At 44.7% G+C, this 26,433-nt stretch overlaps 1 protein-coding gene across 5 annotated transcripts in view; it reads right to left on the reverse strand.

The window, feature by feature from the left end:
- BCAT1 (branched chain amino acid transaminase 1) overlaps nucleotides 1–26,433 on the reverse strand; it is a 139,633-nt gene that overhangs the window by 61,349 nt on the left and 51,851 nt on the right. For all 5 annotated transcript variants that reach the window (XM_063446675.1, XM_063446677.1, XM_063446679.1 and 2 more), the window contains one exon: nucleotides 2,206–2,274. Coding sequence is in view for 4 of the 5 variants with exons in the window: in XM_063446677.1 (XP_063302747.1) it covers nucleotides 2,206–2,274 (69 nt within the window). In the remaining variant the exon portion in view is untranslated. The remainder of the gene's footprint in view (nucleotides 1–2,205; nucleotides 2,275–26,433) is intronic.

The raw sequence follows: 26,433 nt of genomic DNA on the forward strand, positions 1-26,433 counted from the left end.
CAATACCAAATTCCTACACTCACACACAGCCCATACATCACAATACCAAATTCATACACTCACACACAGCCCATACATCACAATACCAAATTCATACACTCACACACAGCCCATACATCACAATACCAAATTCACTCACACACAGCCCATACATCACAATACCAAATTCACTCACACACAGCCCATACATCACAATAGCAAATTCACACACACACTCAAACACAGCCCAACCACCCATACAACACAATACACAAACTCATATACTCACACAAACACACACTCAAACATAACACAACCGCCCATACATCACAATCACAATACACAAACTCATACACTCACACACAGCCCCTACATCACAATACCAAATGTATAACTTGTTTTCTTTGGTTTATATATTGGGGCTGGGGTGTACTGCAGTCATTGCTGCCGCCCAGTGATGGGAGTGAGCGCAGGACTTATCTTTTGCATTTGTATCCATTTTTTTGTATCACTCAGCCTTGTTACAATGCAGCCGCCCATCTCATGTGTTCCCTATTAAGGGTTAATATATAGGGGTGTATATAAAAAAACAAATACCGGCACTCCTAGGCTTTCCAAGTAAAGATTCTTTATTCCAGAGAATTATATTGACGTTTCAGCTCCATTGCGGAGCTTTCATCAGGACACACCCATCGACAACATGTCCTGATGAATGTCCGCAATGGAGCTGAAACGTCGATATAATTCTCTGGAATAAAGAATCTTTACTTGGAAAGCCTAGGAGTGCCGTATTGTGTTGTATGGGCGGTTGGGCTATGTTTGATTGTGTGTGTGTATGATTTTGCGTATTGTGTTGTATGGGTGGTTGGGCTGTGTTTGAGTGTGTGTGTGTGTGTGTGACTGTATGACTGTTAGCATTTTGTGATGTTTTGGCAGTTAGGTTGTTGTTGGCTGAGGATAATGCACTTCCTTTCTATTGGTTCCCCTATGTTCTAGGGATCAAGATGGTGGTGTCAGTCATTGGCCCCAGTTGCTTCAGGACTACAACTCCCATCTTCCCATTGTACTGCGCGGTTGGATATGTTGTCACTATATAAATATTATCAGAATAGTAAATCTAAATGGGATATAACAGTCTCTACATATTGTATACTACGACTGAAACCTATGCAGTCTATATACACAGGGCTGTGCCTTATGGATGCATTCAGTCTCTATTTATAACAGGTAGGAGACTCCTAGAGCTCCGTATTCCATAAACACAGCAATGCCCAGGGTTTTTGGGTCTCCCTCACCTTACTAGCACTCACTGAGACATGGCTGTCCACCTCTGTTGTGGCCAATTTTCTGGTCCATGCTGCTATCATCTCTCGCCTATACCACTGCAATCCACTTCTCACGCGTTCCCAGCTTCCCCTTTTTCTGGTGCTTGTTTGCATATCTCTACATAACACTGCCCCTACCTACCTATCTTCACTGATACACAACTATGTCCCATCCAGGGATCTACGCTCTGCTGAAGACCTGCGTCTATCCACTGCTCTCACACCTCTGACGCCACCTTCAAGACTTCTCTAGAGCTGCGCCGTTCCTAAGGAACTTCCTTCATGCTCCATTAGACTCAAACCCAGTCTCAGGTCTTTCAAATGATCATTAATAACTCACATCCTTAGGAAAGCATTCCCTCCGCACCTTGGTAACCCACCCTGCTTCCTCTCCTGCAACCGTGTCATCCAATAAACTAACCCTTCACTATAAACTATTCTAGTAACCGGCTTTTTCTCATCCTTGAAATGCAACCTTCCCCTTACCTCTCGAGTCACTTCACCCCACTCCCTCTACAATGTAAGCTTGTTACACCCTCTGCGTTCAACTCATATTGTTACAAATACTGGCCTGTTAGTCCGCCCATTGTACAACGCCATGGAATTTGTTGGTGTGTTATAAATAATATTAATGAGAAATGAGAACTGAGGAGAATTGGGAAAGGAACTGTGCATTTCAGGCCAACATAGCTAAATTGTTAAACTCCACCAAATAAGGCAATTTTCCAGCAGGGTTATATGTGGACTAATTTCAGAATTTCCTCCTCAATTGTCAGCAATTCCGGATTTTGTAAATAAACATTTATTACAGCTCAGCATTTCTCTCCGTGTTAGTATTCCAGCTGTGGAGGTGCCACGTGTGCTCCGTCACTTAACGTGGCGGGTTTAACATAGAACTCACCTTGAAAGAGTCTGCGACGAGGTCTGTATCATTACAAGGTCCTCCATTCTCACAGCCGTTAGTACAGTTCTGGAATACAAAAGGGCAGGCGAGATAAGAGTGAATAACATGAGTACTATAGAGACACGCAGAGTAACCACAGAGAGCACGTTTGCTGAGCAGTCTGTAAATTAGCAAGCCTGAGCCCACGAGGGCTATAACGTTTTTATAGGGAAAGGACGGTCATACAGAACAATAGCTGATATTTACATTACAAATCTCATATAACTGCAAGTTATGTTACAAGGGCCGTAGGTGTCACCTTTAAAACTAAATTAGTTCAGCATTCTGCTAGACAACGGGGCAATCGCTGCTCGAAATTTAAGCAGGGAATGCACTCTGCGTGGCCCAAAGTCATCACTATGGAAACTACGAAACCAATTGCTTTAATACATGCTCTACGAGAGGCAGAAACTGCATTGTTTTACTATAAAAAGGGTGAAAGAAAATATGCATAAGACGAATTATATAAACTTAAAATGAAAGTCTAGGTACTGTGGTGGAATCTCGGTAAAAATAAATTTAGTAGGCCGAGATTACCACGTGGCATGTGTACGTGCATATGCTGACGTATCGATCAGTTGGTTGCACGAGGCAAGATACGATCAGTAGTGTACGGAGCATGTGCAAGAATACAGGATATAGTATTCCCCCTCCTCCATTGTGCTGGACAAGCCATGCGGTCAAACAGGAAGTTAATTCTTATTTGTGTTGATTGGTCAAGGGAATGTGCGGGTGGAGCTTAATATGGGAGGAGTTATATGCCTATATAAGGAGCCTGCACTATTGTCCGGGGCTCAGAACTTGCTGTATTTTGGTGACGCTAGTCCCTCTGAGTCCCGATCGGTGATCCAATAAAGAATCTCTTCCTTCCTGAAGAAACCTGTGTCCATCTCTCTGTGCTTGGCTTCCGTCAGTTTCTCCGGTATCATTTGGTGCATTGGCCGGGAAGCTCATCGTTCAACGGTAGCTGAGAGGCAGAGGCGTGAGACGGTCTATCTTTGCCCACGTTCTCTACGGCTGCACCCCTGAACTTCTGCGTGGACCTCCCTTCGTCTCGGCGCCACTGGTCTGTTGTCCAGGAGATCATCGGCCTCTACGTGAGAAGTGCTGGGGTGTCCCCGTCGATGAGTGTGAACTCAGGTTCAGGAACGAGGAGGTAAGACAACTGCTGTTTTAGACGGCAGGACCCGCTAGGGGTATACCGATTGTGCGGTAGGCCCAAAGGGGTTTTTGAATCTGTATCTGCCCCCTCTGTCGGAGGGAAGGAGCGAAGGCGCACCGCTCGATCGAACGCTCTTTAGTCAGACCGTTTGATTTGGTTAGTCAGGCGGGGCGCTCTGGTGTAAAATAGCCCTAGCCGGACACCGGTGTCTTGTCTAGACTAGCGTTCTAGGGTGTATATTTTGTTCGCTAGGTCGGAGGGACCGGGAGACTAAGCGGCGTCTGTGTAAATCCGGTTCGCTAGTTCTCATCCTATCTGGGCTAAGTGGGAAGGCGTGTAAATTTGGAACCCACTAGACTTTTGATAGTACGACTAAGAGGCGTCTGTGTAAATTCGGTCCTCTAGCTCGTTGTATAGTGCGACTAAGAGGCGTCTGTGTAAATTCGGTTCTCTAGCTCGCTATATATGTGGTGATTGGGCAGTGTGGCTAACCAAAACGTATGTAGATTGTTTTTAGGTAGTCCATTCAAGGTACTGGCCAATAGTTTAGTTGGGAATTGTAAATGTGTTAGCGATTGTTAGTAAAGTGTATATCTTGTTAGATAGCGCGAGCTCAGCCGTCTAGCGAGAGTGTTAATAGTGTGTTGCTGTATTATAGTGCACGGTACCATAACCCTGTATATTTACTGACATTGTATAATAAGTACTAATCATTGTCGTCAATTGCATGTTTTAACACCATAACCACTAATAATTGTATTGTGACCTTAACTTGTACTTTGACCTATGCTAACCGTACTGTAACCGCTATTTGTAAAAGACGATGTTACTGGGGTGTGTTATAGACGGGTAATTCGTATATAGAGAATTATAGCGTGGGTGACTGTACAGTTACGCCAAAGGGCATAATATTGATTATATAGTGACTGGTGTAACAGCTGTGTGTGTACGGGAATTCCCTGAGTGTTTATTGTTATTGTGTACGTTTCACTTGGTAACCGTACCACGTGGTGCTGTTGCCAGAGGAAACGGGTGTGACTGTTGAATAGTACGCGTGTATAGTAATCGTTGTCGACGACGTTCCATTGTTAAATATGGGTGCGTCGCAGTCAACGATTCCGGATCCCTTAGGATGTATGGTTAAGAATTTTAAAAAGGGATTCAAAGTTTGTGATTTTGGGGTTAAGATGTCTCCTGTACGTTTGGTCACTTTGTGTACTAGGGAGTGGCCTACTTTGGTTGCGGCATGGCCGCCACGTGGCAGTTTGGATCCAACTCTGGTACAGCGCTTACACGTGGCTGTATCAGGTAGGCCTGAACTTTACGGCCAGTTTCCTTATATTGACTGTTGGAGACAGGCCGTAAATGACTCGCCAAAATGGCTCCAGACATGCCACGAGGAGCAGTGTCGCCTCATGGTAGCTAGGACTTGTTCGTCCACTAGGACTGGTGTTAGGCCCATTTTGGACACGCCCCCTGAGTCCGAGATCCCTTTGCCGCCCCCTTACTTTCCGTTAAGAAGAAGTGACGCAAATGCAGGAAGTCCTGCACCCCTCCCCTCATTACCCTCATCCACTTCCGCTTCCTCCTCCAGTACAGGATCCACCCCCCCTCGTACTAAATCTCCCCTTCCGGAACCAGAACCCACCCCCATTAGAAACGAATATCCTGATTTGGCGCCACTTCAGACTTCCGGTCAAGCTTCATCTAGCTCGGCCCGAAGTGTTTTATTTACGTCCTTTTCCCAAAACCAACCTCCCACATCCCCATACCCTATCTCTCCCCGACCGGAACCCATGACTGACGCCTCTCTACGTAGCCCTATCCAAACCCGACAGTTGACTGGTGCCCAACAATTAAAGCACTATCAGATGCCTCTTCGCCTAAATCCCGGGTCAGCTTATATCGATGCCGCAGGTCAAATGGCACACGCTGACCCAGTCTTCGTATATGTCCCATTTACCACTACCGACCTTTTAAACTGGAAGACCCATAATTCCTCGTATACTGAGAAACCACAAGCCATGACTGATCTGTTCACCTCAATAGTACAGACGCATAATCCGACATGGGCTGATTGCCAGCAGTTACTAATGACTTTATTTAACAATGAGGAAAGGACAAGAATAAATCAAGCAGCCATTAAAGCACTAGAGGATAGAGCCCGTGCTTTGAACCAAGCTAATCCAGCAGCATGGGCCGCAACACATTATCCCAACACTGATCCCGATTGGAACGTAAATGGTGCTGATATGGTTCAACTCAGAGCCTATAGAGACGCTATAATTGCTGGCATGAAAGCCGGAGGAAAGAAAGCCATTAACATGTCGAAGACAGTTGAGGTGATTCAGAAAAGCGATGAAGCGCCCAGTGTCTTTTATGACCGATTATTGGAGGCGTACCGCTTGTATACCCCCTTTAATCCGGAAGACGCAGATAATTCCCGAATGGTTAACTCCGCCTTTGTCAGCCAAGCTTACGGAGATATTAAGCGCAAGCTACAAAAGTTAGAAGGGTTTGCAGGTATGTCCATCACCCAACTAATGGAGGTAGCAAATAAGGTCTATATGAACAGGGATACAGAAAATAAGAAAGAGGAAGAGCGCAAGATGCGTAAAAAGGCTGATATGCTAGCGGTAGCGATCGCAGGCGTAGATAGACGGGGCCCAGATAGAGGCGATAGTAAGTGGAATGAGGAACCTCTAAGTAGAAATCAGTGCGCTTACTGTAGGGAAGAAGGGCATTGGAGAAATGAGTGTCCGCGAAGAGAACAGTCTGAGAGAGACAGACCTAGGTCAGGTTACGGAAACTTTAGAGGCAGAGCGAGAGGTAGAGGAGGCCCCGGAGGGAGTAATGGGTATAGAGGGAGTAATGGGAACAGAGGAAGTGTTAGGGAAGATAGGTATATTCCAGCAGCGCAAAGGTCCCGCGATAGAGAAGGTAGGGACTTCGTAGGATTGGCTGACACGGTCATGGAGGACTATTGATACCGACCGGGCTCCATCCCCCTTGGTCGAGCGGAGCCTATGGTCGATGTATCAATAGGGGGGAAAAGGAGTGCATTCATGATCGACACTGGTGCTGAACATTCAGTGGTGACTAATCTAGTTGCTCCTCCATCTGGAAGGACTATTACTGTGATAGGAGCAACTGGAAGAAGTGCTGAAAGACCGGTTCTTAAAAATCGACTCTGTACATTGGGAGGCCACGTAGTAAAACACCAATTCCTTTATATGCCTGAATGTCCAGTCCAATTGCTGGGACGTGATATGCTATCAAAATTACAAGCGCAGATTATGTTCCTACCAAATGGAACAACATCTTTAAAGTTTAATGGACCTTCAGGTATTATGACTTTATCCGTACCAAAGGAAGAAGAGTGGCGACTTTATACAGTGTTGACTAGCCAAAACCCTAGGAGTGATGAGACATTGTTTAACATACCAGGAGTTTGGGCAGAGAACAACCCACCAGGACTGGCCCGCAATATTCCACCAATAAAAATTGAACTGAAACATGGGGTTTATCCAGTGAGCCTAAGACAATACCACATCCCACAGAAGGCTAAGAAGAACATCCAATCCTATCTGGATAAGTTCATACGGTATGGTATCCTAAAATTCTGTACTTCCCCCTGGAACACCCCATTGCTGCCTGTTCAAAAGCCCGGTACAGATGAGTATCGACCTGTGCAGGACTTAAGAGCAGTCAATGATGCGGTTGTTAGTATACATCCAGTTGTACCCAATCCATATAACCTGCTTGCTTTAATTCCGGGCGGGGCTACTTACTTCACAGTCTTAGATCTCAAAGATGCCTTCTTTTGCCTCCGAATTGCCGCAGAAAGTCAATGTATTTTCGCTTTCCAATGGGAGAACGCTGTAACGGGCTCAAAACGCCAAATGACTTGGACAAGACTGCCCCAAGGGTTTAAAAATTCACCTACCCTATTTGGCTCAGCCCTAAGTCAAGATCTACTGGATTTCGAGTCCATCCCAGGAGAGTGTGTCTTGTTACAATATGTAGATGACTTGTTGATAGCAGCAGTTACAAAAGAAATCTGTCAGCAAGCAACGCACGACCTACTACACATTCTCTGGAAGGCAGGATACAAGGTGTCTAGAAAGAAGGCTCAGTTGTGTTTGCCAACTGTCAAGTATCTGGGATTCCATATCTCTGAAGGTCAAAGGATTATGGGGCCAGAGAGAAAAGAAGCTGTCTGCCAAATACCAATACCCAAGAATAGAAGACAAGTGCGAGAATTCTTGGGGGCAGCAGGCTTCTGTAGGATATGGATTCCCAGCTATGCGATACTGGCAAAACCTCTGTACGCAGCCATCAAAGGTACAGAGCACGACCCCTTCTTATGGACCCAAGAACAGCAAACGGCATTTGAAGATGTGAAGAAGGCTTTGATGAGTGCCCCAGCATTAGGTCTACCTGATCACACACGACCATTCTACCTGTACGTACACGAGCAAAGAAGAATGGCTGTGGGAGTATTGACACAGTACTTGGGATCATGGCAAAGACCTGTTGCCTACATGTCTAAGCAATTGGATGCAGTGGCCAGCGGACTTCCACCTTGTCTAAGAGCCGTAGCTGCAGCCGCCCTGCTAGTAGCTGAAGCCGATAAACTCACTCTGGGTCAAGAACTTTATGTACGAGTCCCACATGCAGTACAGACGTTGTTGGATTACAAAGGAAATCATTGGTTTAGTAACAGCCGTGTGGCCAAGTGTCAAGCAATGTTGTGTGAAAACCCAAGAGTGCATTTAGAGACTGTAAACACCTTAAATCCAGCTACCCTTTTGCCACAACCTACTGAAAGTCAACATGATTGTTTGGAAGTAATGGATGAAGTATTTTCAAGTAGACCAGATCTTCGTGATTTTCCCATCCAGAACCCCGATGTTCAATATTATACCGACGGCAGTAGTTATGTAAAAGAAGGGATCCGCTATGCAGGATATGCAGTGACAACAATAGACAAGGTGATAGAAGCTCGGCCACTGGCGAAAGGAACATCAGCACAAAAGGCAGAATTAATAGCACTAACACGAGCGTTACAATTGGCTGAAGGTTTAAGAGTGAATATCTATACGGACTCTAAGTATGCGTTTTTAACCACTCATGCCCACGGAGCTTTGTATAAAGAAAGAGGACTACTGAATTCAGAAGGCAAAGAAATCAAATACGCAGCTGAAATCCTACAACTATTGGAAGCAGTGTGGGAGCCGAAAGAAGTCGGTATCATACATTGTCGAGCGCATCTGAGAGGAGATGGTGATGTAACCAAGGGAAATCGGATGGCAGATAGTGCAGCTAAGCGTGCTGCTGAATCAGGAAGACAGGAGTATGTGGGGCATATAGCTGCTCTAATACCAACCCCACTGTCTCAATGGACTCCAGTTTATACAACTCAAGAAGAGGAGTGGTTAAAGACTGAACCGGGAAAGTATCTGGAGAACAAGTGGTATCAGCTAGAAGATGGAAGAATAGTTATACCAGCATCGCTAGCGGTAGAAATTGTCCAAAATTATCACAACGGGACACATTCTGGGAGAGACAGTACTGAAGAATCTCTCAGGAAACATTTCTACATACCAAGATTGTCCAACTTGACTCAGGCCATTGTACGCAGATGTGTAACGTGTGCTAAGAATAATGCAAGACAAGGACCAGTAAAGCCACCAGGAGTCCAGTTTATGGGGGGACTCCCCATGTCCGATCTACAAATAGACTTTACAGTGATGCCTAAATCGGGTGGACATCGTTACCTGCTGGTAATTGTGTGCACCTATTCAGGCTGGGTAGAAGCATGTCCTACTCGTACAGAGAAAGCAGGAGAAGTTGTAAGATTCCTGCTACGAGAAATAATACCCCGATATGGACTACCCTGTTCTATAGGATCGGACAATGGTCCAGCTTTTGTTCACCAGTGCCTACAACAACTGACTCATATGCTTGGTATAAAGTGGAGGCTTCATACTGCATATAGACCCCAGAGTTCTGGTAAGGTAGAGAGAATGAATAGAACTATAAAGAACCAGTTGGCTAAAATGTGTCAGGAAACCCAACTTAAGTGGAACGTTCTCTTACCTATAGCTCTATTGCGAATCCGCAGTACCCCTACCAGAAGGATGGGCCTCTCTCCTTTTGAAATTATGTATGGGCGACCACCTCCCGTACTTGGTAACTTAAGGGGGGACTTGAGTCAGTTGGGAGAAGGAATTACCCGGCAGCAGGTTGTAGAGTTGGGTAAGACTATGGAGGAGGTACAGAAATGGGTACAAGATAGATTACCTGTGAATATTTATCCCCCTGTTCATAGTTATCATCCAGGAGACCAAGTGTGGATTAAAGAGTGGAATAATGTACCGTTAGGGCCCAAGTGGAGAGGTCCTTATGTTGTTCTTTTGTCTACCCCTACAGCGATAAAAGTAGCAGAAGTGACTCCGTGGATACATCACTCCAGGGTTAAACCAGCAGCAGTCGATTCTTGGCAAGTTACAGCAGATCCAGAGAATCCCTGCAAGATCCGGTTGAAACGCACTACTCAGTCGGAGTAACGAGGAATTATTGTGGATTACAAATTTTATTGTTACAGGTGTGAGTGAGAAGGCCATAATAAAGCCTGTCCGCTTACCATCACATAGTGTATAAGCCAGGAAAGTCCCGAAGGGACACCTGTGAAGACGAGCAGAACTCCATTCCCTGCAGCCCTCACATCCTGGAAGCTGAGGTTCCATCGCACGGACGAAGACTGAGGATGACGGCGAAAGATGTGCTTTTGATTGTGTTTATTTACATGTGTTTTTATATTCAGGAAGGTAGAGGTACCGACACTCCTAGCTGTGAGGTATGCATTAAGACTACGAGAACAGGTAACCATATTTCCCAAACCCTAATTTGGCATTCACAATACGAGTGTAAAGGAGATGTATCGAGATGTAGATACTTAAATATAGATTATAGTGTGTGCCATTTAGGAGTAGGAGAACCTAAGTGCTTCAGTCCGGAGTATCAGCCTCGTACAATTTGGTTGACTCTCAGGAATGGAGATCCTCAGGGGACCCTAATTAATAAGACGGTGTTAGAATCCGTACATTCTTCGGGTGTTCTGCTGTTTGATGCGTGTAAAGCGATATCGAGTGGTAGAAAGCCGTGGAATGTATGTGGGGATCTTAGATGGGAGAGGACGTATGGGTCTAACGATAAATACATTTGTCCCAGTAGCAAAAATAAATATGTGAGTCCTAGATGCCCAAATAAAGACTATAACTTTTGTCCATATTGGTCTTGTGTGGGGTGGGCGACTTGGGGACAGACAGTAGACAAAGACATGATAGTGACTAAGTTGCCGACTAGCCCATATTGTAAGTCTATGGAATGTAACCCAGTCCATATACTTATTAATAACCCCGACAAGTTCTTAGATAAGTATGGCAATTTATTTGGGTTTCAGATATACGGGACGGGTTTAGATCCTGGGACATTATTGTTTATAGGGATAGAGACTGATACGGTATCCTCCCAGACTCATCAAGTATACCATTCCTTTTATGAAGAGATGAGTATAGATAATAAGATCCCCCATAACGCTAAAAACCTGTTCATCGATTTAGCTGAAAGTATTGCCGGTAGTCTTAATGTTACCAACTGCTATGTGTGTGGAGGTACTAACATGGGAGACCAATGGCCTTGGGAAGCAAAGGAGGTAATGTCCGGTTCTGAGGCAGTTGACCAACTAATATCTACACAAGCCGATTATCATATGAGTGTTAGAGGTAAATCTGAGTGGAGATTAAAGACCTCCATCATAGGTTATGTTTGCATAGCAAGGAAAGGAATAATGTATAATACTTCTGTAGGAGAATTAACTTGTCTAGGGCAAAAAGCTTATGATGATGATACAAAGAATACAACTTGGTGGTCGGCTTCAAATGTCTCAGAACCATCAAACCCGTTTGCTAGATACGCCAATTTAAAGGACGTGTGGTTTGATCTATCCATCACATCTACCTGGAGAGCCCCAGCAAATCTGTACTGGATCTGTGGTAAGAAGGCCTATTCGGAGTTGCCACAGGACTGGGAAGGGGCATGTGTGTTGGGTATGCTCAAACCATCCTTCTTCTTGTTACCGATTGAAACAGGTGAGACTTTAGGTGTTAAAGTGTATGATGTGAATCATAGGAAGAAAAGGGGACCCATAGAGATAGGCACCTGGGAAGATAATGAATGGCCTCCCCAGCGTATCATAGACTATTATGGGCCAGCCACGTGGGCTGAGGATGGTACCTTTGGTTATAGAACCCCTATTTATATGCTCAACCGTATTATAAGATTACAGGCGGTGGTTGAGATTATCACTAATGAGACATCACAAGCGCTCAATCTTCTAGCGAAGCATAACACCAGGATGAGGACAGCAGTCTACCAAAATAGATTAGCCTTGGATTACCTTTTGGCAGTAGAGGGAGGTGTATGTGGGAAGTTTAACCTAAGCAATTGCTGTCTTCAAATAGACGACGAAGGGCAAGCAATAGCTGAGCTTACTAGCCATATGGTTAAACTAGCGCATGTGCCTACTCAGGTATGGAAAGGGTACAATCCAAGTAGTTGGTTTGGTAGCTGGTATGAGTGGTTTGGAGGGCTTAAGGCAGTGGTAGGTGGAGTCCTACTGATCTTACTGTTGTGTCTACTCCTACCGTGTCTTATACCCTTAGTAGTTAGATCTGTGCAAAGCCTGATAGGAAGTATAGCAGAGAGGAAGGCTGCTGCACAGATAATGGCGATATATAAGTATAAGGCTCTAGATCAAGGAGAACCAATGCAGGAAGATGAATGTTGAAGATTCACATCATAAGATAAGTCTGGTCTGGTTCAAGGTAACTTGCGGTGTAAGCAAAACTAAGGTTATGTGATGCCTCAAGTAATTGTAAAATATCAAGAGGCATCAAAGGGGGGAATGTGGTGGAATCTCGGTAAAAATAAATTTAGTAGGCCGAGATTACCACGTGGCATGTGTACGTGCATATGCTGACGTATCGATCAGTTGGTTGCACGAGGCAAGATACGATCAGTAGTGTACGGAGCATGTGCAAGAATACAGGATATAGTATTCCCCCTCCTCCATTGTGCTGGACAAGCCATGCGGTCAAACAGGAAGTTAATTCTTATTTGTGTTGATTGGTCAAGGGAATGTGCGGGTGGAGCTTAATATGGGAGGAGTTATATGCCTATATAAGGAGCCTGCACTATTGTCCGGGGCTCAGAACTTGCTGTATTTTGGTGACGCTAGTCCCTCTGAGTCCCGATCGGTGATCCAATAAAGAATCTCTTCCTTCCTGAAGAAACCTGTGTCCATCTCTCTGTGCTTGGCTTCCGTCAGTTTCTCCGGTATCAGTACCATAACCACTACATCCCACCCGGTGTTTTCAAGGCAGAACCACAGTACGGGTTATAAACCTTTGTAAATTCCCTTCCAAATCGCAGAGAGCGGACATGCCTTGAGGACTGGGCTGTGAACCTCTACTCTACAGTCTCCTTTGCAGGTCAAACATTATGGCCAGAAGCAAGCAGACGGGGAGGGATGTTTCTGTGATTATTAGCATACAGCCAGTGCAGCTGGCCAGGAATGATAGGTATGAGTGCGGGCAATATATGTTTTATCTGCTTTGTACTACACAGCCTCGTTGTAGAATTGCTGCTCACCCCATGTTTGCCCTATTAAGAGTTAGTTGATAGGAATACCTCTTCCAGTCTCATTAGGGATTCTGCCGTTTAGCTAAAACAGCAAGTTGAATTGTTAGCGCAGGACTCACCTAACAGGTTAGCCACGATGTTGGCAGGTAAGCTTATACTTCAATGGCCATTGGATTGATACTAAAAACCTCTTTTATATAAATGTGCATAGGGATTTGGGGTAAACGTTTTAAATTTCTATTTCTGAATGGGAACGTCTGACACCTGGTAACTGGCAACAAATGCTAAACATGACAAAGTTCACTGCCCCAAATCATTAGTTTTAGACACGGCCTCCGATGGAATAACAGGCAAATCCAAGTAACCCACGTCGTGCCTTAATTACACGTTTCATGAGACTTTTATTAAACCTCCCGATTGCCTGCAATCCTACATTTAATGGGTTTCCCCATTACCGATATACTATAATGCAATAGGTTGACATCACATCCACCTCAGACTATATAAAAGGGCTAATAATTAATCCTGAATGGCTATAACCGAATACATTATCAGTAAACATCCCCTGTGCGTTTTACGCTCCATTAACCTGTAACTGTTCCTAAGGTGAGCTGAGAATTATACCAAATGTAATGTCACTTTCAGAAGCTGAACTATTCTCATATGGAAAATGGCAATAACAAATATAAGAAAACAACAATACATCGCAGAAAGTGAATGTATTTGTAAATAGACAAACGCATATTGTTTTATCCTTTTTATCTGCTCGTAGAAAAGTGGAGAAAATATGGACAGGACGTGGGAATCAATCCGAGTGCATATTTAGTATATATTGAAAGGATGCGGTATGAAGCCAAGACTTTCCAAGTGAGTTTGCTACGAGCTCATGGAGGAGCCTACTTGCCAGCCTTCTGTCCACAGACTATGGACCCTGTAAAATGTAATGTAAAAGTCTCCGTTCATGTATTTAGACTATATGGTTGGGGAACAGCCACATGAGTCGGAGACCACCCTGGAGCTTGTTAAGCCTAATTGCTAGTTTGTAGCAATTTTCACCGCAGTGTTTGTCTGGGTGGCCGCAATTCCTATTGACGACCACGAGGTGGCGGCCATCTTATTAGCATGAACGCAGGCATCGGTGTTTAGTCGTCGAGTTCATGGAACTATTTTCGAACACTGAAACTCCCGAACACCGCTGGACTTCCATGATCGCCTGTGTTTGGTTTCATAACACTTAGGAAGACACTGTCCGGTGGAAACGTTCCCACGAACAAGGTGAACAAGCTCCAGGGTAAGAACATTGACTATGTTCGGTTTTTAACCCCTTAAGGACACATGACGTGCCTGACATGTCATGATTCCCTTTTATTCCAGAAGTTTGGTCCTTAAGGGGTTAAACTACCGAACTAGACCGACCGCAAGCCCTGATTCTCTGGAACGGTTTGGGGCATGGGACCATGCGTGCGGTCGGTCAAATTATGACTTCCAGGAAATTCCTGAACCCCTGAACCGATCTGGGAGATTTTTGGATATGTTGGCCACCCAGATCAGGGCTATCAGGGGACGTAAGTTTTATGGAGTTTTTATGTATTTTTAATTTACTTTTGTTTTTTTTTAATGTGTGTTTTTTTTGTGCCTGGAGACAATTGAGTTTTGTACAGTTCCTGACGCAATTATATACCAGGCACAGGGGAGGGATCTTATTTTGTGTGGGAGTGTCATGGGCGTGCTTGTCTGTGTTCAGAAATGTATAAAAGCAAGCCATCTGGCCAGATTCCAGTTTGTACTCCCAGAACTATGTGTCATCTGGTTACTGGGAGGGGAAAGGGCTAATCACTGTTCCAGCTTGTTCCAGTGTGGAGGATTCAACCGGAAAGTCCTTGTAAGGACTAGAGCTCCCAGGACTGAGTGTCATCCAGGGCCTGGGGGTGGACAGAGCGAGTTCCCCATTCGGCTCCAGGAGGGAGCGATTCCAGGACCTCAGTCAAGCCACAGCGACTGTGGGCAGAGGTGCTGCGGTTTGTCCCCTGTTCCAGCTAAGAAGCGGTCCTTAGCAGAGGTACCCAGCCAGGGGTACAGGGAGCTCCGTTACAATAGTGTTTAATGTCAGCCAAACAGGAGCAACTTAAAGTATCATTTCTTTAGAAAATGTGGGGAAAAACAAACAAAGAAAAATGGAAGATTAACTAGGGATTAGAAGATGCGTTCGGTTTAATTCCAAAAGACAAGCTGCAAATCCCCTTTATCATTTTGGTAAAGATTACAATTAAAGTGTAAATTACTCCTATTATTTTTGTGGTAATGATCTAATTTCAGACATGGCTTTGAGTGACAGATCTAACACTTTATAGAAGAATCATTATACGCCAGTTTTATTTTTTAACTATTTACTCTCTTTTTTAACCTAATTCTTACCTGATAATGCGTTTGACCTGTTTTTTCCCCCCCAAACTTAGCTGTTCTTTCAGAGATTGAAAAGCTGAGGCTTATAATGACAATCCTTGTGTTAAACTGGTTTGCAGACTGGCAAAGCCATTTCCTCTTAACTAAGAAATAAAGAGGCTTTTAAAGTGTTAGCCCGAAGTAGGACGGTTCCGTTAACGACATAAAGTGTGATTGTACATGGCACGCACACATCCAGGGAAGATGCCAGGTGGTATTAAATATATTAACCTGTTAACCACCAGGGCCGTCTGTGGATTGGATCCTGGGAAAACATTTGTTTAGGCACCCTTGACACTGGAACACATACACAGATACACACAATGACACATATACACACACTGACATACAAACACAGATACATACACTGGCACACAGATAGAAACATAGAATGTGATGGCAGATAAGAGCCATTCGGTACATACACTGGCACACAGATAGAAACATAGAATGTGATGGCAGATAAGAGCCATTCGGTACATACACTGGCACACAGATAGAAACATAGAATGTGATGGCAGATAAGAGCCATTCGGTACATACACTGGCACACAGATAGAAACATAGAATGTGATGGCAGATACTGCCTAGTGTGCAGCACTGCCATTCAGTGTCTCCACCCTCTGCATGCAGACACTGAACTTTCCTCATAGAGATGCATTGATTCAATTTATCTTTATGAGTAGATGCTGATTGGCCAGGGCTATGTTGAGCTTGTGCTGGCTCTGCCCCTGATCTGCCTAGTTGACAGTATCAGCCAATCCTATGAGGAAGTATTCTAATTTGCTCAGACCACCACTTCTGATGATGTCAGCAGTCAGTTCAGATGCAGACCCAGCAGCATATTTTACTATACTTAGGGAGCCAAGAAGGGGCCAGGGTGGTGGTTTTAACATAATAGGGTCAGAAATACATGATTGTGTTCCTGACCCTATAGTGCTCCTTTAAGCAAGAGTATGTGAAGAGTAGTTAGGGTTGCCACCTTTCTTGAAAAAAAATACCAGCCTTAATCATTTGTATAATCACAAGGAGTGACATCAGAGAAAATTCTGTAAAATCACCAACAAACTACTCACAGTTTGATTCTGCTGTATAGATGGATTGCTCCCAGTGTCTCAGTCTTGCAAGTCACCTAGTGTATCACAGTGTCAGTGTCCCCATGTCACCCAGTCTCCCAGTGTCCCCATGTCTCAGTGTGTCCCCATGTCACTAGGATACTGGGGACACAGTTAGACATGGGGACACTGAGAGACGCAGGGACACTGAGAGACATGGGGACACAGAGACCCGGGGACACAGAGACATGGGGACACAGAGACATGGGGACACTGGGAGACATGGGGACACTGGGAGACATGGGGACACTGAGACATTTAGGGAAACTGGGAGAAATGGGGACACTGAGACACTAGGGACACAGACACTGGGACATATAGGGACACTGGGAGACATGGGGACACTAGGCACACTGAGACACTAGGAACACAGACACTGGGAGACATGGGGAAACTGAAACATTTGGGGACACTAAGACACTAGGGACAGAGACATGGGAACACAGACACTGGGAGACTAGGGGACACTGGCTGGGAGACAGACACTTGGGGACACTGGGAGACATGAGGACAGTTGTGGACATAGACATGGGGACACTGGGACACATGGGGACACTGGGCACACAGAGACATGGGGACACCGAGACACTAGCGACACTGGATGTGGGACATGGGGACACTGGGAGAAATGGGGACATAGTGTCTCCGTGTCCCAATGTCTCAGTGTCTCCCAATGTCCCTATGTCTCACAGCGTCCCCATGTGTCTCAGCATCCCCATGTGTCCCAGTGTCCCCTAGTGTCTCAGTGCCCCCATGTTTTCCAGTGTCCCCAAGTGTCTCAGTGTTTCCAGGTCTCCCAGTGTCTGTGTCCCCATGTGTCCTAGTGTCTGTGTCCCCATGTGTCCCCTAGTGTCTGTGTCCCCTAGTGTCTCAGTGTCCCCATATGTCCCCTAGTGTCTCAGTGTCCACATGTGTCCCCTAGTGTCTCAGTGTCCCCGTGTGTCCCTGCTGCCTTTCCCCCATCCCTCACTTACCTGAGCTGTAGAGCTGCTGTCTGGACTCTGTGCTGTGTTGCTGCTCCCCCACAGATCAGTGAGTAGTAGAGAGAGGCAGGGATATGCTGTAATTTCCTATCCCTGCCTCTCTCCACACACAGTGACCCCTACTGGCCAGTGCTGGTATTGCAGAGTAATTTCCATTTATTCTGAGAAAAATACCTGCATTTGTATTGCCGATATTACTGCAATACTGGCATGGCCAGGCAGCCTCAAATACCAGCTGTGCCAGTAAAATACCAGTCAGGTGGCAAACCTAAGAGTAGTGTGTGTAAAAAAAAAAAAAAAATGTTTTTTTTTTTTTTTTTTAAATGGGCCTATTCCATGGGCCTGGAGCTGAAGCTCCATCAGCCCCTATGTTAATCCGGCCCTGTCTATATGAAGCTGAGAGAAAGTGATCCGCTATCACTTCCTCCTACCGATATCACAGGGGTCCGGTCATGCTTTCTAAAGGACCGCGGTGCCTGACTGGCCCCTATTCACCAATAAAGCAACAATAAACATGCAGTGGTCCTAAATGCACGGACCACCCGATGGGTCCCCCAAATGGTTGCGGCCAGCTGCCCCGTTTGCCCTGCGTTAAAGACGGCCCTGTTAACCACTAATGACACAACAGCCATGTCATGATACCAAGAACCTCTGGCTCTTAAGGTGTTAACAGATTTATGGATAATCTGATTTTACCCCTTGTTACACAATTTATTTACTAGTTATAATTCAATCTTTGCAATTAACCAACATATTCTAGAGCATAACCCTATATCTCTCACAGGGTAAAGATATATGGACAGTGTGGTAATAGACATATAATACAGGGATAATGTGGTAATAGATATACAATACAGGGATAGTGTGATAATAGACATATAATACAGGGATAATGTGGTAATAGATATATAATGTATCGACAGTGTGATAATAGATATATAATGTATCGACAGTGTGATAATAGATATATCATATATGCACAGTGTGATAACAGATATATAAAAAATGGACTGTTTGATAATAGATATAAATTACAAGGACAGTGAGATAATAGATGTATAATACAGGGACAGTGAGATAGTAGATATATAATACATGGACGATGTGATAATAGATGTAGAATACAGGTGGCCCTCATTTAGCGACCTACCTGTTTTACAACAGCTTGCACTTACGGCCAGGCATAAGTGCGAGCTGTCGTGGGGATTCCCTCCTTTGGTGCGCATATCTATGTTCGGGGAAACTTCCACGAACATAGACTAACGCACCGAAACAAGAAATCCCATTAATCTATGTTGGGGGAAATTTCCCCGTACATAGATTAGAGTGGTTCCCTGCTCTGGTGAGTTTGTCTATGTTCGAGGATGTTTTCCCGAACGTAGTCGAAAGCACCAGAGCAGGGTATCCCTTTACTCTTCACTTACCGACCGATTCGTAAGAACGGAATACGGTCGGTAAGTGAGGAGTGTCTGTACATGGACAGTGTGATAATAGATATAATGTATGGATAGTGTGATAATAGATATATAATAATAGATATTTAACACATTCACAGTGTGACAATAGATATACAACACATATACCGTGTGATAATAGATATATAACACATATACCGTGTGATAATAGATATATAAAACACATGGATAGTGTGGCAAGTGTATGTACATGGACAATGTGATAATATATATATTACATACACAGTGTGAAAATAGATATATAATACATATATAATACATGGACGGTGTGATAATAGATATAAAATACATGGACGGTGTGATAAAAGATATAATACATGGATAGTGTGATAATAGATGGAGAGTGTTATTATATATATATATATATATATATATATTACATACACAGCGTGATAATAGATATATAATACATGGACAGTGTGATAATAGATATATAACACATATACCGTGTGATAATAGATATATAACACATATACCGTGTGATAATAGATATTTAATACATATACCGTGTGATAATAGATGGAGAGTGTTATAATATATATATTACCCACACAGTGTGATAATAGATATATAATACATGGACAGTGTGATAAAAGATATAATACATGGACAGACAGACAATGAATGAAAACGGAAGATATTAGGGCTTGTCAGTAGAGACCCCCCCAAACATATTGAGTGTCAGAGGCCTGACAGGGATTGTCTGTCAGACATGTTATGGCTAGATTCTAGAATGTTATCTCTCTGTCAATGTAACATTCATGTAGCAAAGCATGACATGTGTACATTATAGAATACTGAATGCAAGCACATCGTGGTTTATCCTGTGTAACACCCAGTACCCTATATAACTCCCAGTACCCTGTATAGCACTGTGTAACACCCTATATAACACCCAGTACCCTATATAGCACTGTGTAACACCCTATATAACACCCAGTACCCTATATAACTCCCAGTACCCTGTATAGCACAGTGTAACACCCTATATAACACCCAGTACCCTGTATAGCACTGTGTAACACCCTATATAACACCCCGTGCCCTATATAGCACTGTGTAACACCCTATATAACACCCAGTACCCTATATAGCACTGTGTAACACCCTATATAACACCCAGTACCCTATATAACTCCCAGTACCCTGTATAGCACTGTGTAACACCCTATATAACACCCAGTACCCTGTATAGCACTGTGTAACACCCTATATAACACCCCGTGCCCTATATAGCACTGTGTAACACCCTATATAACACCCAGTACCCTATATAGCACTGTGTAACACCCTATATAACACCCAGTACCCTATATAACACCTCGTGCCCTATATAGCACTGTGTAACACCCTATTTAACACCCAGTACCCTATATAACACCCAGTACCCTATATAGCACTGTGTAACACCTATATAACACCCAGTACCCTGTATAGCACCGTGTAACACCCTATATAACACCCAGTACCCTATATAGCACTGTGTAACACCCTATATAACACCCAGTACCCTATATAACACCCAGTACCCTATATAGCACTGTGTAACACCTATATAACACCCAGTACCCTATATAGCACAGTGTAACACCCTATATAACACCCAGTACCCTATATAGCACTGTGTAAAACCCTATATAACTCCCAGTACCCTGTATAGCACTGTGTAACACCCTATATAACACCCAGTACCCTGTATAGCACCGTGTAACACCCTATATAACACCCAGTACCCTATATAGCACTGTGTAACACCCTATATAACTCCCAGTACCCTGTATAGCACTGTGTAACACCCTATATAACTCCCAGTACCCTGTATAGCACTGTGTAACACCCTATATAACACCCAGTACCCTATATAGCACTGTGTAACACCCTATATAACACCCCGTGCCCTATATAGCACTGTGTAACACCCTATATAACACCCAGTACCCTGTATAGCACCCTATATAACACCCAATACCCTGTATAGCACCCTATATAACACCCAGTACCCTATATAGCACTGTGTAACACCCTATATAACTCCCAGTACCCTGTATAGCACTGTGTAACACCCTATATAACACCCCGTGCCCTATATAGCACTGTGTAACACCCTATATAACACCCAGTACCCTATATAGCACTGTGTAACACCCAGTACCCTGTATAGCACTGTGTAACACCCTATATAACACCCAGTACCCTGTATAGCACTGTGTAACACCCTATATAACACCCCGTGCCCTATATAGCACTGTGTAACACCCTATATAACTCCCAGTACCCTGTATAGCACTGTGTAACACCCTATATAACACCCAGTACCCTGTATAGCACTGTGTAACACCCTATATAACACCCAGTACCCTATATAACACCCAGTACCCTATATAGCACTGTGTAACACCCTATATAACACCCAGTCCCTGTATAGCACCGTGTAACACCCTATATAACACCCAGTACCCTGTATAGCACTGTGTAACACCCTATATAACTCCCAGTACCCTGTATAGCACTGTGTAACACCCTATATAACACCCAGTACCCTATATAGCACTGTGTAACACCCTATATAACACCCAGTACCCTGTATAGCACTGTGTAACACCCAGTACCCTATATAACTCCCAGTACCCTGTATAGCACTGTGTAACACCCTATATAACACCCACACCCTATATAGCACTGTGTAACACCCTATATAACACCCCGTGCCCTATATAGCACTGTGTAACACCCTATATAACACCCAGTACCCTATATAGCACTGTGTAACACCCTATATAACACCCAGTACCCTATATAACACCCAGTACCCTATATAGCACTGTGTAACACCTATATAACACCCAGTACCCTGTATAGCACCGTGTAACACCCTATATAACACCCAGTACCCTATATAGCACTGTGTAACACCCTATATAACTCCCAGTACCCTGTATAGCACTGTGTAACACCCTATATAACTCCCAGTACCCTGTATAGCACTGTGGAACACCCTATATAACACCCAGTACCCTATATAGCACTGTGTAACACCCAGTACCCTATATAACTCCCAGTACCCTATATAGCACTGTGTAACACCCTATATAACACCCAGTACCCTATATAGCACTGTGTAACACCCTATATAACACCCAGTACCCTGTATAGCACTGTGTAACACCCAGTACCCTATATAACTCCCAGTACCCTATATAGCACTGTGTAACACCCTATATAACACCCAGTACCCTATATAGCACTGTGTAACACCCTATATAACACCCAGTACCCTATATAACACCCAGTACCCTATATAGCACTGTGTAACACCCTATATAACACCCAGTACCCTATATAGCACTGTGTAACACCCTATATAACACCCAGTGCCCTATATAACACCCAGTACCCTATATAGCACTGTGTAACACCCTATATAACACCCCGTGCCCTATATAGCACTGTGTAACACCCTATATAACACCCAGTACCCTATATAGCACTGTGTAACACCCTATATAACACCCAGTACCCTATATAGCACTGTGTAACACCCAATATAACACCCAGTACCCTATATAGCACTGTGTAACACCCTATATAACACCCCGTGCCCTATATAGCACTGTGTAACACCCTATATAACACCCAGTACCCTATATAACACCCAGTACCCTATATAGCACTGTGTAACACCTATATAACACCCAGTACCCTGTATAGCACCGTGTAACACCCTATATAACACCCAGTACCCTATATAGCACTGTGTAACACCCTATATAACTCCCAGTACCCTGTATAGCACTGTGTAACACCCTATATAACTCCCAGTACCCTGTATAGCACTGTGTAACACCCTATATAACACCCAGTACCCTATATAGCACTGTGTAACACCCTATATAACACCCCGTGCCCTATATAGCACTGTGTAACACCCAGTACCCTATATAGCACTGTGTAACACCCAGTACCCTATATAGCACTGTGTAACACCCAGTACCCTATATAACTCCCAGTACCCTGTATAGCACTGTGTAACACCCTATATAACACCCAGTACCCTATATAGCACTGTGTAACACCCTATATAACACCCCGTGCCCTATATAGCACTGTGTAACACCCTATATAACACCCAGTACCCTATATAACACCCAGTACCCTATATAGCACTGTGTAACACCCTATATAACACCCCGTGCCCTATATAGCACTGTGTAACACCCTATATAACACCCAGTACCCTATATAGCACTGTGTAACACCCTATATAACACCCAGTACCCTATATAGCACTGTGTAACACCCTATATAACACCCAGTACCCTATATAACACCCAGTACCCTATATAGCACTGTGTAACACCCTATATAACACCCCGTGCCCTATATAGCACTGTGTAACACCCTATATAACACCCAGTACCCTATATAACACCCAGTACCCTATATAGCACTGTGTAACACCCTATATAACACCCAGTACCCTATATAGCACTGTGTAACACCCTATATAACACCCAGTACCCTATATAGCACTGTGTAACACCCTATATAACACCCAGTACCCTATATAGCACTGTGTAACACCCTATATAACACCCAGTACCCTATATAGCACTGTGTAACACCCAGTACCCTATATAACACCCAGTACCCTATATAGCACTGTGTAACACCCTATATAACACCCAGTACCCTGTATAGCACCCTATATAACACTGTGTAACACCCTATATTACACCCAGTACCCTGTATAGCACCCAGTACCCTATATAGCACTGTGTAAGACCCTATATAAACACCACGTGCCCTATATAGCACTGTGTAAAACCCTGTATAACACGCAGCACCCTGTATAACATATATATAACACATAGTATAACCGCCAGCCCCCTGTATAACACACAGTATAACCCCCAGCCCCCTGCATAACACACAGTATAACCCCCAGCCCCCTGCATAACACACAGTATAACCCCCAGCCCCCTGCATAACACACAGTATAACCCCCAGCCCCCTGTATAACCCCCAGTACTCTGTATAACCCCCAGCCCCCTGTATAACACACAGTAAAAACCCCAGCCCCCTGTATAACACACAGTATAACCCCAGCCCCCTGTGTAACCCCCAACCCCCTGTATAACACACAGTATAACCCCCAGCCCCCTGTATAACCCACAGTATAACCCCCAGCCCCCTGTATAACCCACAGTATAACCCCCAGCCCCCTGTATAACACACAGTATAACCCCCAGTATAACACACAGTACTCTGTATAACCCCCAGCCCCCTGAATAACACACAGTATAACTCCCAGCCCCCTGTATAACCCCCAGCCCCCTGTATAACACACAGTATAACCCCCAGCCCCCTGAATAACACACAGTATAACTCCCAGCCCCCTGTATAACCCCGTGCCCTATATAGCACTGTGTAAAACCCTGTATAACACGCAGCACCCTGTATAACATATATATAACACATAGTATAACCGCCAGCCCCCTGTATAACACACAGTATAACCCCAAGTATAACACCCAGTCCCCTGTATAACACACAGTATAACCCCCAGTCCCCTGTATAACACACAGTATAACCCCCAGCCCCCTGCATAACACACAGTATAACCCCCAGCCCCCTGTATACCACACAGTATAACCCCCAGCCCCCTGTATACCACACAGTATAACCCCCAGCCCCCTGTATAACACACAGTATAACCCCCAGTATAACACACAGTACTCTGTATAACACACAGTATAACCCCCAGCCCCCTGTGTAACCCCCAGCCCCCTGTATAACACACAGTATAACCCCCAGCCCCCTGTATAACACACAGTATAACCCCCAGCCCCCTGTATAACACACAGTATAACCCCCAGCCCCCTGAATAACACACAGTATAACCCCCAGCCCCCTGAATAACCCCGTGCCCTATATAGCACTGTGTAAAACCCTGTATAACACGCAGCACCCTGTATAACATATATATAACACATAGTATAATCGCCAGCCCCCTGTATAACACACAGTATAACCCCAAGTATAACACCCAGTCCCCTGTATAACACACAGTATAAGCCCCAGCCCCCTGCATAACACACAGTATAACCCCCAGCCCCCTGTATAACACACAGCATAACCCCCAGCACCCTGTATAACACACAGTATAACCCCCAGCCCCCTGTATAACACACAGTATAACCCCCAGCCCCAACCCCCTGTATAACACACAGTATATCCCCCAGCCCCCTGTATAACACACAGTACTCTGTATAGCCCCCAGCCCCCTGTATAACCCCCAGCCCCCTGTATAACCCACAGTACTCTGTATAACCCCCAGCCCCCTGTATAACCCCCATCCCCCTGTATAACACACAGTACTCTGTATAACCCCCAGTCCCCTGTATAACACACAGTATAACCCCCAGCCCCCTGTATAACACACAGTATAACCCCCAGCCCCCTGTATAACACACAGTACTCTGTATGACCCCCCAGCCCCCTGTATAACACACAGTATAACCCCCAGCCCCAACCCCCTGTATAACACACAGTATAACCCCCAGCCCCCTGTATAACCCACAGTACTCTGTATAACCCCCAGCCCCCTGTATAACACACAGTACTCTGTATAACCCCCAGCCCCCTGTATAACACACAGTATAACCCCCAGCCCATGTATAACACACAGTATAACCCCCAGCCCCCTGTATAACACACAGTATAACCCCCAGCCCCTGTATAACACACAGTATAACCCCCAGCCCCCTGTATAACACACAGTATAACCCCCAGCCCCCTGTATAACACACAGTATAACCCCCAGCCCCCTGTATAGCACACAGTATAACCCCCAGCCCCTGTATAACACAGTATAACCCCCAGCCCCATGTATAACACACAGTATAACCCCCAGCCCCTGTATAACACACAGTATAACCCCCAGCCCCATGTATAACACACAGTATAACCCCCAGCCCCCTGTATAACACACAGTATAACCCCCAGCCCCTGTATAACACACAGTATAACCCCCAGCCCCTGTATAACACACAGTATAACCCCCAGCCCCCAGTATAACACACAGTATAACCCCCAGCCCCCTGTATAACACACAGTATAACCCCCAGCCCCCTGTATAACACACAGTATAACCCCCAGCCCCCTGTATAACACACAGCATAACCCCCAGCCCCCTGTATAACACACAGTATAACCCCCAGCCCCTGTATAACACACAGTATAACCCCCAGCCCCCTGTATAACACACAGTATAACCCCCAGCCCCCTGTATAACACACAGT

Source organism: Pelobates fuscus, chromosome 3, assembly GCF_036172605.1.
Source record: "Pelobates fuscus isolate aPelFus1 chromosome 3, aPelFus1.pri, whole genome shotgun sequence".
Classification (NCBI taxonomy): domain Eukaryota; kingdom Metazoa; phylum Chordata; class Amphibia; order Anura; family Pelobatidae; genus Pelobates; species Pelobates fuscus.